This window comes from Nipponia nippon, unplaced genomic scaffold (assembly GCF_047370975.1).
Source record: "Nipponia nippon isolate SJK-2023a ecotype South Korea unplaced genomic scaffold, ASM4737097v1 scaffold_15, whole genome shotgun sequence".
In the NCBI taxonomy this organism is placed as follows: Eukaryota; Metazoa; Chordata; class Aves; order Pelecaniformes; family Threskiornithidae; genus Nipponia; species Nipponia nippon.
This window is the reverse complement of record NW_028262331.1, coordinates 3,619,241-3,632,491: the sequence shown is the minus strand read 5'-3', so window position 1 is coordinate 3,632,491 and position 13,251 is coordinate 3,619,241. Positions and strand designations below refer to the sequence as shown.

General features: G+C 43.7%; 1 protein-coding gene and 1 long non-coding RNA gene across 3 annotated transcripts; one reads left to right on the top strand and one right to left on the bottom strand.

Annotated features, from left to right (window-relative positions):
- Window positions 1-1,080: 1,080 nt before the first annotated feature.
- LOC148056289 (uncharacterized) lies at window positions 1,081-4,315 on the top strand. Of its 2 annotated transcripts, none has more exons than XR_015703454.1 (5): window positions 1,081-1,235; window positions 2,762-2,862; window positions 2,968-3,146; window positions 3,881-4,025; window positions 4,156-4,315. It is a non-coding gene; the product is annotated as an uncharacterized LOC148056289 (long non-coding RNA). The 2 variants fall into 2 exon arrangements; XR_015703453.1 differs by having other exon boundaries at window positions 1,081-1,353.
- On the bottom strand, window positions 2,878-10,491 carry RFC2 (replication factor C subunit 2). The gene is made up of 11 exons (XM_087751732.1): window positions 10,243-10,491; window positions 9,472-9,541; window positions 8,767-8,808; window positions 8,240-8,346; window positions 6,896-6,997; window positions 6,182-6,282; window positions 5,336-5,493; window positions 4,900-4,965; window positions 4,326-4,406; window positions 3,866-3,979; window positions 2,878-3,192 (listed from the first exon to the last, which is right to left on the bottom strand). The coding sequence occupies exons 1-11, from the start codon at window positions 10,359-10,361 to the stop codon at window positions 3,082-3,084; spliced, it is 1,071 nt and encodes a 356-aa protein (XP_087607858.1). The 5' UTR covers window positions 10,362-10,491; the 3' UTR covers window positions 2,878-3,081.
- Between the last annotated feature and the right edge of the window lie 2,760 nt (window positions 10,492-13,251).

Below are 13,251 nucleotides of genomic sequence, written 5' to 3'. Positions count from 1 at the left end.
TGGTTTCCTGATGTTTAAATGCTCTGCAAAAAAGTTTGCACAGGCTGGGGACACCAGCATCCCAGTGAGCCTGGAGCAGAGACGGTGACGGCCACAGCCTGCGCTGGCTCTGCACAGGCTCACAGGCAGGCAAGGAAACAAGGAGATGCCTTCGTTACTGAAACAGCGTGCCCAGCCCTCGCAGGGCCATGACATCGTCGTCCTTGCTTCATCCTTGGCGACTACCTCAGCACCTGAAGCAGCTCCCACTTTCCATGAAGTGCTGCAGACTGTGGATGTTTTGCTGGAGGGGAAGGGCGAGCTTGGTTTTCAGTGATGTGCGGTGATGTTACACCTACCTGTGATTCATCTCGGAACCGAAGGGAGCCATTAAATGATTAGGAGAAGATTAGCAGTGGTAAAAGATCCTTGGCAGACAGTAATAGATCCAGCTAGAGAACTCCCAGAAAGTTCTGGCTGTTAGGTGAGTGCACAGCCAAAACATTACAAGACAAGATTTACTGCTCTCCTCGCTAAGCAGGGAGCGGATTAGACCAATTACATTTTCCTGGTATAAGATTCCTCTGGTGCCAGGATCTGAGTTTGAAAGTTGCGGAGCCAAAACAGGCAGGGCAGGAGCTGGGTATGCAGTATCTTCCCTCCTCTTACTGGGATTCCGAGCAAATCCCCCCCTTGCAGCTCTCCAGAACAGCCAGCTGCAGAGAGGGGTAAATCCTTTCTCAGTACTTTTCAGGCAGTGATCTCATAACGCTGGAATACGTCCAGGGACTGTTACGGGAACTTTCATCAATGTTATTACAGTCTTGTTCTGAAACACCTTACATTTTCTCTTTGCAATGAGCGAGTACGTACGTGTGAGTGCGTTCACTGACGCACTGTCCTTTCAGGACTCGTTTTTAGGTGTGCGAGGATTTCTGGTGCTCAACCAAAATTGCCAGATCCTGTGTTGTCAGAACGTAACGCAAGGAGAAATGACATCTCCCCTGTGTCCGTGCCTCTCTTTCCTCACACTAGGTAGGCAGCCAAGTGAGCAATTCACTTCCTGTTTTCACTTTAAGATGCATTAGAAAAGTAGTTTTGGCACCGCCGGTGTGGCTCTCGGATGGAGCTGGGGAGCCTTAGCTAGCTGCTGGAAAGCAGTACCTCTGCACTCGGAGAGGGTGAGCAACCACCTTCCGTAGAGCAGGCTGCGCTGGCGGCCTCTCGGATCGATACTGTTCCTCTTCTCAGGAAAAGTGAGTATGACTATGTCCCGCCAGTGCTGTAGAGTATTAGCCCAGAAAAGAATCAGCTCCAAACTGGAGCTGGAAAGCAGCTACTGAACAGAGTCAAGAAGAAAACGACGTCAGCCAGGTAGGAACAGGAACCGTGGCCCTCCGTGTTTCCCACCCTTCCCCTGGCACCACCACAGCACACCCGCCGATGCGCAGCGGGGTACAGCCAGCGGGGTGAGGACCACCCCTACGCGTCCTCCTAATACGATGTGTGCTCTTTTATGAAACCTCCGCTGTAACGCCTCTTCCTTCCCCGTTCAGCAGTGAACGTATTTAACTCAAAGGCAAAGACAGAGTAGGCTGGCTGTGATGTACAGCCAAAGCAAAATTAACCTACTCTTTATGTGCCTTATTTAAGCTTTTGGGGACAAAAGCTGTGACACTGTGTTTGTAGAGAACTCAGCAGCTTAAGCCCCTTAATACTAAATTATTAGTCATATTTTTAACAGTTTGTGCTAGTAGTGGCTATTCACTGGCTGGGAATCAAAAGGCAAGTTTGATAAATATCTAGTGAAGGAAGAACGTACTTTGAGTGTTGCATCCATTATTCTAAGAGCTGTTCACTTGATTCCATTTGGGAGCAAGCTCAAATGTGTCTGCGCTTTAGCTGTCAATTAACTTCCTCTCCTGCACTTTGAATTAGAGTTGTTTTCAGGCTCTGGCAGAGGAGCTGCAGCAAATCTTGGTGGGGCAATTTATGATGCTGCCAGCTCTTGCTGCTGAAACTCATTACCCCTGTGCCCGAGTCAGAGGAATGGAGGGTGTAACCTGCCACTGCTTCTTTACACTGAAGCCAACTTACGCTGCCAGTGAAGATCAATTTGGTGCCGAGACAGCTGTGGTGTGGGCAGTTGAATACTTGGGGTGGAAAACTTCAACAGAATGGGAAGGGTGAAGTGCAGGCACCAGTAACTTGTACCTTTGTTTGACTACTATAATTAGAATGTACTCAATTATATTAAGATAGCTCTGCTTGGAGACACCTATCTCACATCTGATATGGTGGTCAGATTCAACTTCTATTTGCTTTCACTCTGAATTTCACGCTTTATTGCTCATCCACACTGGCAAGGTGGTTTCCAAAACTGAACAGACAGGAAAGCACGATGCTGTAGGTTTTTGGTACGCTGAAACTATAGTAAAATGACACTACCTAACCTGGACAGCAAGAACAGAAAAGGGAACTCAAATGCAGAGCATCCCAGCATTTGGTAATTTTTTTACAGAAATATCCAAAATAAATAGCTGGCACCATTAAGAAACGTGTAATATTTCTCCTGTTTGGTGAAAATATTTTCCTTACCCACAGCACATCAATGGGACCCAGTAGTGGCCCCTGCCCAGCATGCCTCAATTGTAACTTCATTAAATGCCTTATTTTGTGCAAAAATTTTTGCTGCTTGGTCTCGGTGAGACCACTACTCGTGACCAGTCTTGAAGTGTAATCACTAACAACGGGATTCAAGTTTTGTTTCTCCTGCTGTTAGGTCTCGGTACCACTGACATAAGCAGTTGCGCTGAGCGCACTAGACAGACCTTACTGCTCTGGACTGTCACAGTCCTCTCTTCTACCTCGGTTATACGACAGGTAAGAGTTCTTGGGTTAAAGTAAATTTTAAAGCTTTATTGGTCTAAATAAAAAACGTACAAAACATTTTTACAATAGAACCTGGTTATTTTTTCTGCGATGTAGCAAACCCAAGGGAACAGGCTCTTTGCATGCAGAATTCAGGACACAGACGGAGCTGCTGACCTTGCACGCCCGGCCTTCGCCTTCCAGAACACAGGCTTCAGCTCACTGAAAGATCTAACTTGCTGCAGGGGCTGCGGTCTTCTGACATAGCCTGGCCAGCAGTCCAGCCATTTGTAAAAGTGAGTTCACACCTTCTACTATCTTCATGTGAGTGTACCCGATTTCCTGGTGATAAAGACATTGTAAAATCTTCTGTTTTCTTCCCCAGTCTATGTATAGTATGACTAAATAGAACATATCCCTTACTGCTAAGACACCAACTTCGAGTCACTCGAACTTCAAAGAAGTGTATCTTCTCATGTAAACCAACTAGAATGCCTTTTTTTTTTTTTTTACATCAAAGCCTGTATTTCCCCACTTCCTTTATAAGAAGCAAGGTGCATACATTTGACGACAGGTTTTAAATATGAAGAGTGATTCCATTATACCAGTTTACTGCTTGTCAACTGGCTGTTAATATAATTTAATATTTTACTATCTATTGGACTAGAATCAAGTATGTGCTTGAAGAAAGGTCTCAAGGAGTTATTTGAGGCTTTGGTGTAAATAGTAAATGCAGCCAGCATTACGTTTGTTATTCATTCTAGTTGATCACTGAAGTGACTTTTGGCACTTGTATGGGTGGTTAGACTTTAAACTTCAAGTGGCCATTCTTGCTGACAAACTGATGATGCAAAGCGCGAAAGCAAGCAGTAATAAGAAGTTAAGAAATACTTTTTTTGCACTAATACATAGCAAATCTCAAAGAGAAAACCCTAAGGCTGCCCCTATATTAGAGATCACATGTTCTTCTTAAAAAGTCCCAAAAGACCCCACCAGGAACTAGGTTAGTACTGACCTTGATGAATTCCAGTTTCAGATATTCTGGCATTTGGAAGGTTTTACACACACGGAAGATGTTGCCAATCACATCTTCTGGAGAGTATCCAAGTCGCCACAGGTGGGCAAGAATCTGTGCAGGCAAGAATAATCCCCCATTTATCTGCAAAACTTATCAGGTGAGTCAAGTGTATTCACTTTTGGAACAGCTGTATATAACTACTGGAACTGCATGTACTATTTGTCAAAATTATTTAACTTCAATTGCTTAGCAAGTAATTTCAATAAAACTTGTTTTTTTCCTTGTAGGCTTACTCATCTGAACAGACCCCTGCATAAAAAGGATTTAATTCATCAACTCATCTGCATGGTATTGCCCTTATCTTAAAAAACAACACACACTGTGAATTCTTCAAAACAAACATGAATTTGTAGAGAAAAAGTGTCTGTCTACACAGACACAACACATGAAAACCAACCTTGTATGCTTCATCAATGTTGGCATTTATGCAGTGTTGTATCATTTCTTTCACAAGCAGAGGATGAGGCTCGTCACATACCTATATCAAAGAGAAATATTACACTTCAAAATATTAGAAGACCCTGCATTAAGCCCCTAGTATTTTCACCAAGCTTCTGTACAGCTGAAGTACTGAATCAGACACATTCTATAATGCAGATTAAAATTTAACTCATATGACTTTTCTGGTAACACAGCTATCCTGGCATAGCAGACTCAATAGCACGAAATGAGAACACCCAAGTAATAGATTCAAAAGTTATCACTGTGACATTTCCCAGCAGTTATGTGATTCCTGTGCTTTGAGAGAGCTGGAAAACCACAGAGTCTCAGACGTGCCATTAGGGACTGCTAGCGCTCTCTCCCTTTTCAAAAGGCACGGGCACTTTTTTACGGCCTAATGCTGTAATTGCTACATATGTAGTGCTGTCTGCAAACTGGCAAAGCACCTTCCAGGCTTATATATCTGACGGAAATTCTCACACAGCTGTAGTGCTAAACTTCTAGCATCGCCATTTTATGCTATTACTAACCTTAAAGACATTTTCACTGTTTATAAAGCCAAATCCAGAATATGTGGACTGTAAGTTGTTTAATGCCTGTGAAAGAAGAAATAAGACTTCATTTATTTTCTGAAGTGCTCTACTTCTCACTTCCCTCCTCAGGATGAAATACACTTTCCAGAAAATGATGCCAAATAAGCAGTTTTCAATTAAGCAACAGAGTAAACCACAAATGTATGCAGGCTTTGTCTCCTCCCACAAATTTGGTATCCAGTTCCCACCAATTCACTTTTAAGGAGCAGATCTACTTTAAAACCTCACAAAACCAAATAGCTTAGTTAACTCTTGTGCCACAGGTCACGTCCCCTTTGTTTTACCTCTCCAAAGAGAAATCCTTGAGAGCCACAATTCAAAGGTTTTTTTGCTTTAAACAGAAGCCTTTGTTTCATTGCCTTTCTTCTTTTACCTGTCTCATATCTCCTTGGGCTGTGAAGATAATGGCTTCTAGTCCATCATCTGTATATGGTACATCCTCTTTCTCAACAATTTTCAGTAGCCTTGCAAGGATTTGTGAATCTGTCAGCTTGGTGTAACGCAGCACTGCACACCGGGATTGAATAGGTTCTGAGGACAGAGATGTGTAATTAGGATTTCCCTCTTTTCTCAAAAAAAAAAAAAAAAAAAAAAATTGTTTTCATCTTGGAAGAAGCTATCTCAGTTTCCAACTCTTCATTTGTCATCTTTCAAAGAAAAAGAACATCTGCTCCTAACAGAATATAGCACCTTGTTACAGTCCTTCACGTGAGCCCCAATGTGCTGCTTGAGTTTTCCCAGATATGTACAAATACATATGAAGCTCAGCTGCTTCTGTTCTCCTGGTTTTCTGACTGTACATGTTTATCATGCTATTTTAACTGCTAAACAAGTAAAGTCTAAAGGTCTGTAATGTGTTAGCCTGTAGGCAAACTTAAAGATTATGTTTCAGAAAGAAAACCAAAAAGTGTTCAATACCCAGTAAACAATACATCCAACATCTTAAACTGTAGCAGAGTTGGATGGAGATTAAGCCCAAAGTTTGAGAAATCTGCTTCTGCATAGTACTAGCCATCAAAAACAGCTGTTCAGAGGGTTCACTGGCTACACAAATACACTCTTCTTTTATTACCTGGATGTAGGGGTGGTTTGATTGTTCAGAAGTACCATGGTTTCTTGCAACAAGCTGGTCCAAGGTATTTCTGAGAACTGCTTTGGAAGTTAGCCAACAGTATGGAGAACATAGGACAAAAACTCCCAGGGACTAGCAGCACTTTACCTATGATTTTGTCAGAGGCATTGCATGCAAGTGCGAAGCGCGTTGTTTTGGAATAAATTTCCATTGTTCTTCTCAATGCTTGCTGTGCTCCATCTGTCATGCTGGGGGGAGAAAAGAGTTAGGACAGATTTTGCCCTTCCCTGACTTATAGGTGCAGCCTAATAACTATTTTTATACAAGCTTCAGAGTTGACTGATATTAAACAGTGCTTTGTAAATTACTTGATATTCTAGCTTGATAAACTAAGCAGCTTTTTCTAGTCATGTGAACAAATCACCCTGCAACACAGGTAGTCACCGAGACCTCCATAAAACTAACACGCAAAAATAAATCATTAATACTCTGCAGAATACTGCTAAGACTACTACTTACATCCAGATGGAGGAGAATGTCCCGTTTTCATCCAGTGAAATTGTCTACGTAAGCCAGACTCTTTTCCAAGGGAAAGAGCCAGTAAACTGTAAGATGCTATTTCATATCCAGCTAAATCACAAAGTGTTTCACCCCACTATTCAGTATCTTCTTTGAAGCAATGATCTCTGCTTGATATGAGTAATCTCATAAGAACACCGTTCAATGCATATTTATTTCCTAACAAATTATTTTTGATAGCCTGATAGAAACATCTAAAACTGTCCAAGACAGCAGCTCCGCAGACAGGATAGATGCAACACATTTCACATAGTGGCTGAGGTCAAGAAAAAAACAACGTACCTGTCTGCTTCATCAAGGATGATTATTTTATGCCGACCTTTTGGAAGTGTGACTTTTTGCTGGGCAAACATTTTGATTTTGTTTCTCACAACATCGATGCCTCTGGAACAATAATTCAAGTGATTCATGATCAGTTGGGTAAAATTACATAATAGATTTTATTCAGCAGCCACAGTGGCTGGAGCGCTCCTGAGCTCCCTATTCTCCCGCTGTTTGTTCCTGCCCCTTCAGCTGTGCCAGTGTAACTGTTGTGAAACCATGTTGTAAGCCAGACTGCCTAACTGATTCAGGTTTAAACATCGATAATCCTCATTTTTGGAGGCTTTGAAAAATATATATATTTGTATATGTGTATACACATATACATATATATACATATATACACACACACATACTGATACACACATACTGATACTATTAAATTATTTATATACATATCAGTATATATATATATATCAGTAACCTTACAGTACTGCCACAAAACTACTTACGTTTGGCAAAAGGTAGGGGTAATAAATGAACAAGGGCAGAAGCATTTAACATTTCTTTGCTACTTTGGCAGTACTTCACACAGCTATAACTCAGAAGAGTTTAAGAAAAACAGCTGGACAGACTGCATCATTTTAGCACAACACGGGTGCTTTCCTAGACAGAGTCCCAACAAATACTTTTAAAAAAAAGGATTTTACTTTTTTGTTCAGTTTAGAAAATGAATGTTGTGATTCTATAGCTCTTCTATAACTGATATTAGCAAAGGCAGGTAAAATGTATTGTACTTATAAACAAGCCTCTCGGAAATGTCCTCCGAATACTTCAGGATGGGTCTGCTACAGAACTTGGGAAATATAATCAGCCCTTAGTGCCTGATCCTCGGGGTAGAGTCAGTGGCCTCTACGTACCTAACATCCTTATCCTACATTTTAATCCCCAACCGCCCTTATAGCCCTAATTTCTACCACTTCATCTTTTTTCCCAAGCAGTGAAGAGTTTCATTACAAACAACTTGCTCACTGTTCATTCTTAGGAGGATCTTCATGAATGCTGGAAGCTTAACTCGTTAAAGTAAATTCAAAAAACCAGTATCGCTATGGATTCTGCACTCTATCTGTTTCTATTTTTGGCATGAAAGTATCTGTCAAGTTTATAAAACATAAACTAATAATATGTATGTTGATAGCTGGACACCAAAGATTGCCTTACTTTTAGGTGGAAAAAACGCATTAAAATAAGTACTAGAGGCCTTAATATAGCACTAAGCCTATCAAGCCAGCCTGAGTTCAACTAAAAATAAAAACAGATACTTGCTTCTTCATTAAAAGTATAACAAGGATTATTCATTCTCACCTGTCATTTGAGGCATTCAGCTCCAAAACAGCATCCTTTAATGCAGGACCAAGCAGAGCACGAGCCAAGCAGAGGATACTGGTGGTTTTACCTGTTCCTGGGGGACCCTAGGAATGCAACGACCCAGCAATTGCTGGTAAGTTTAACGTCATTAACATCACTTTCTAAGCTGTACTCTACAAAACTCCTCAGTCATGGAAAGCAGCTGCCACAGAGGAACTGCAGAGAGAACATCAGACTCGAGGCTGCCCGAGTTCAGGATCCTGCCTCCAGCAGAGGAGAGAAACGCTGCAGGGAGAAGCACGAGACATGCTTCAGTAGGCACCCGAGGGCCACGTAGTTTTTAACAGAAGGTTGTTCACCATTTGTGTATTCTGCCGAGAACACTGCTCCGTGACCGCACAATCGACATCTCTCTTACCAATACATTCAGGCACAGCGCAAATCTATACGGAGAGGCTATTGGGGCTAGATTTCAGAAGCCAGGACCAACAGAGTGAAATACAGTATAACACAGCAATACTTACAGCAATTATAATATTTGGTACGTTCCCCTCTTTCGCAAAGACCTAAGAAAGAGCAATAATAAAAAAACATATTAAAAAATAGCGGGAACAAGGAGTTTCCAATTCTATTCTATTTTAAGCATGAGAAGCAGAGCAAACCCATTCTTTTCTTCCCTCCTGTTTTCATTTTTTTGGACCTTGCTGCTTTCGTATTTTTTTCAATTGAACCATTAGAAGTCAGTCCCTAGAATAGTACGGAAAAACTGAAAAGCACTTGATCCCCCAGGTCTTTAGTACTCCTGCCTTTCCTTTGCACCTGTTACATGTTTGCTAGTATAAGCTTTCTGTTAACAAATACTGTGTCTACAAAATAATTTGTCAAGGAAAATATTTTTCTTCCAGAAAAACTTTATATTTATGTTTCTGTCTGTTATATAAATTATATTTATTTATTGAAACAATGTTATTACGACAGCTACAAATTTTCTAAGTTGTATCAAAACAGGGCCAATTTAAACAATATCGCAATTCAGGAAGGCGTATTTCCTTCGGATACCACTCAAACATGTCCTAAAACCTGTAATTTCTTATGTAAATCAGAAAGGTTTTTTCCATATACTCAAATATGAATGTAAAAGTACAAAAGTGCTTTTGCTGGTCTGTGGATCTATGCAGAATTATGTTTTTTGAGCTAACCCGTAAAAAGGTACAGGGACAGCTACACACCTCCAACCTGCTCACAGTATCTTCATTTCCAACTATTTCACATAATTTCATGGGTCTGTACTTTTCCACCCTGTAAAAGGAAAACCCCACACACTTCAGCACGTCTACTAAAACTTTAATAGCGCTTTACGCTGACGGAAAAGGAGGATTACGTTAAGATAACATGGGACAAAGATGACTTGGTGTGTCTTCAGTGCAAACGCTGCAGGGTCCTCCGTGACTGCCAAGCGCAGCATTCCACAACACTCATTCCTTACTGGTTGTTTTACTTCAATTAGTATAAAAAAAAGAAAAGGAAGAAAAACGTGCTCAACTTGGACACCAGGTTGGTGCCTCAGTCTGATACCAGGGCTACGAGGAGATGCCACCCAGTGCGTTCTCTTATGGTTAACGCACGGCAGGGCTGACTTTGTCTGGACTGGCTGGGGACTTCTTGCTTTCCACCCTGGGCTGCCCCGGGGCCGGGGCCGGGGCCGGGGCCGGGGCCGGGGCCGGGGCCGGGGCCGGGGCCGGCCCACAGACGGAGGCAGGAGCCGGCCTACCCGATCCCCCCCTTCCCGCCAACGGCGCGCCCCGCCCTCCTCTCGCTCCATAGGCTGTGCCCCGCCAGGCCCCGCCTCCCGCCGCGCTCTGCACCAATGGCCGCGCGCCCTCGGCCCTTCCTCCCGCCCCCGGCCCCATCTCGCAGGCGCTCCGCGGCCGCCCGCGCTCCCTCGCCAGCGGCCGCCCCCCGCGCGGGCCGCGCCGCGCCGCGCCGCCTGCGTCGCTCACCAGGGCAGCTCGTAATGGCCGCCGGCGGCGGCAGGAGCGGCACCCGGGGGGTCGGCGGATCCCTGCTTCTCGCCTGCCGCGGGCCCGGCCTTCTCGTCCTCCGTGGCCTCCACGTCCATCTCCGTCCCGGCGGCGGCTGGCCCGACCCGGCCCCTGTCTCCCCGTCGCCTCCGTGAGAGGAGGGCCGCGTTCCCGGGCCCGCCTCACGGGGCGGGACGGCGAAGGCCGGCGGGGTGGGTCTTCCCAGCGCTCCCTGCCTGGCCGGGCCGGCCTTCCCGGGGGTGGGCACCGTAGGCGCTCTCCAGCCGGGCCTGGCGGCCTCGGCGGCGCCGTGAGGCCGTTGAGGAGAGGCGGGGAGGCGGCAGGCCGCGCCCTGGGGCTGGGCTTGCTGAGGAGGGACCGGCGGCTGGGCCCGGGGGCCGCTCACAGCACGGCTGGGTGGGCTGGTGCTGGGCTGGTTTGGAGTCTGGCTGCCTTTCCTGCCCTACTGAGTGGTCAAGTGTTAAGATAACTAATAACAGTAATATGTTTGCGCGTCAGGAGTCTAAACCGTTGTTTCTTTTTCTAGCTATCTTTATTTTCCCCCTATAAAATGAAAACAATAAAAGATACGTTGCAAAATACTGTAAATAGTTATGATGGAGGGGTGTGGTTCTGGTGCCACCAGAATTTGGGCATCAGTGCTAGTTTTAAACCTCAGTGGTTCCCGGGGCCTTGATACATCTTTAAACTCTGCTTATGCTGCACATAATCAATGACATTTGTGTTCGCTCAGTGAGCAGAGGATATGCCCTTCAGTTCAAGATTGGTGTGAGGCAGGAACTTGGAACTGATCATGTTTGAAGCCCTGCGTGAGTGGTGATGCTCTTCTAAGGGAGAAACTTCCTATCGCTTGCCGCAACATTTGCATTCCAATGTTATTGTCAGTGCCTCTTGGTGTTTTGAGATTGGCACGTGAATGCTTGCAGGTGAGAGCATTGCCTTCAGCCTGTGGAACTGGTTCAGTCTGTGGCCTGACAGCGATGGAGTTTGCCGAGGTTTCTCGTAAGGCTCTAAAACTTTGGAGGGTGAAGCTACCATTACACACAGTGCAGTCTCATATCTGAGTGTTTATGTATGCAGTGTGGTCAGTGCTTTAATCTTGTTTTGCCTTTTTTTTTTTTTTTTTTTTTTATTAATAGCTGTACATGGTTCCTAGTGGGTTTAGGATAAGTGTTATGTAAGGGTGAAATTCTAACTGGTTTGCAGCCTTTACATGGCCGTCTGAATTAACTATGGATTAACTTTGCTTCCACTGGAGCTAAAGTAGAAAATTAAATAACAACACAATTATGTGGCATATGAGGGTGAGACAGTTGGCATTTTATTCAGTATTCAGACTGTTTGTAGCGCACATGCGGGATGAATAAGCTGTTCCTGTAATAGCTCAAACTCACAATGTTACTCTTGTCTTTGGATTTAACTTACTGCAGTACTCAGAAGAGCCCAACATGAGACAGTGAAATACTGCAGCTGCATACAGCACTGCTGGTCATAAAAGTCTGTCACTACAGCACACGGAACACGCTTTGGTTTCTTGCCAAATTAAACAGTTGTTATGCTCTTAGGAAGTACCAGCCTCTAGATAAGATGATTGAATTTTTCTGGCCGGCATTAACTCTCCCACTATATGTGCAGGATTGCTGTTGATAAGCACCCAAAGGACAGTAGGAAAGGCCATTCATAAGAATTGTTGCAGAAAGCCTGATGACAGATTTTGTGATATGTTTCTGTGAACCAGTTGTAATGTGTTTTTCTCTGGAGCATGGTCTTCTAAAGCACTGCAGCCCCTGTGTAGGCAGTAACTCCTCGCTTATCCACAGCAGTTCTGCAGATTACCAAACACGGAGCAAGTGTTTATTGAAGGCACGACAATATTGATAGGGATGTGTGGCTAGGGTGGATAGGCAGACCTGAGCCTAAATGAGTTTTAAAACCCATCTGTCCTAAAATGTGAACTGTTTTTATTGTAGTCTATCTGTTGTGATCACAGGATACATCCAGGATAAAATGAATTCCAAATTCAGTGCTGAAATGGCAGAACTCTTTTGATGTGTCATCAACAGTGCCCAAATACACATGCATGCAGTAGATGTAGTGTATTATCCTGAAAGGAGAATAACCCTGAATTTAAGATTATTCTTTCTGACCTGTCTCCCTCCCACCCCAAAAGATGAATAGAAAAAGCTTACTGAATATTTGTAATTAGTGTAGAGTACAGATAAAGGCTTTTTGCTAATGATTTAGTTAGCAAGGGGAATATTTCTCTCGAGTGTATTCAAACAGCATCTACTACTAGTAATGGAGATCCCCATCAGAGACATAAATAGTGATCTTGTGGTCATCCCAGGAGCAAGTAAGTCCCAGCTGCAGGCGTTTGATGTAGGGTCCTTTAAAGACCATGTAGAGGCTCTTCTCAGATCAGCTCCAGTCGAGGGCTCATGCTGTAGCTCCTACAGGGAAACTGAAGCCCAATGCAAGAGGTTTCATCAGAGGGTTGGGTAAAAGCAGAAGTTGTAGCAAAAGAACTGCTGTTTTGCATGCTATGGTTGGTGAAACTGAGGATAGCTTGTTTTGAGTTTGAACAAGAAGTTGAAATTAGCAAAGACATTAAAAGCGAGGCAGTGGTTGAAGACAGCAAAGAGCAACAGTGATGGAATTATGACGGGGGATGTGAGGTGTAAAATCCAGAAGGCAATGGAAATAAAGGATAAGAGAAGAAACTAACTTTAGGCAATCATTAGTGAAAGTATGTATCTGTGCTGCATATTCACTACAGATAAGTAATAAAAAATTTCTTACATACAGTCGTTTTGGGAGGGAGGGGAGAACTGTTTAGTATTCAAGGTCATTTTGCTTTTGGGTTAAATCTGTGAGTTCAGCTTACCGTTATTGTTAGGACTAACACTAATATACATTATCCAGCAGGTCTAGAAGGCCAGGGGCTGAGACTTTAAATTACAGTGTTAA

Bases quoted from the DNA above. Each gene is read 5' to 3' on its own strand.
- RFC2 (XM_087751732.1), bottom strand. From the start codon at position 10,361: ATGGACGTGGAGGCCACGGAGGACGAGAAGGCCGGGCCCGCGGCAGGC. The intron at 6,998-8,239 runs GTGAGAATGAAT...TTATTGTTCCAG, and splicing joins CTGAATGCCTCAAATGACAG to AGGCATCGATGTTGTGAGAA. The intron at 6,283-6,895 runs GTACGTTGTTTT...TTCTCCCCCCAG, and splicing joins ATCCTTGATGAAGCAGACAG to CATGACAGATGGAGCACAGC.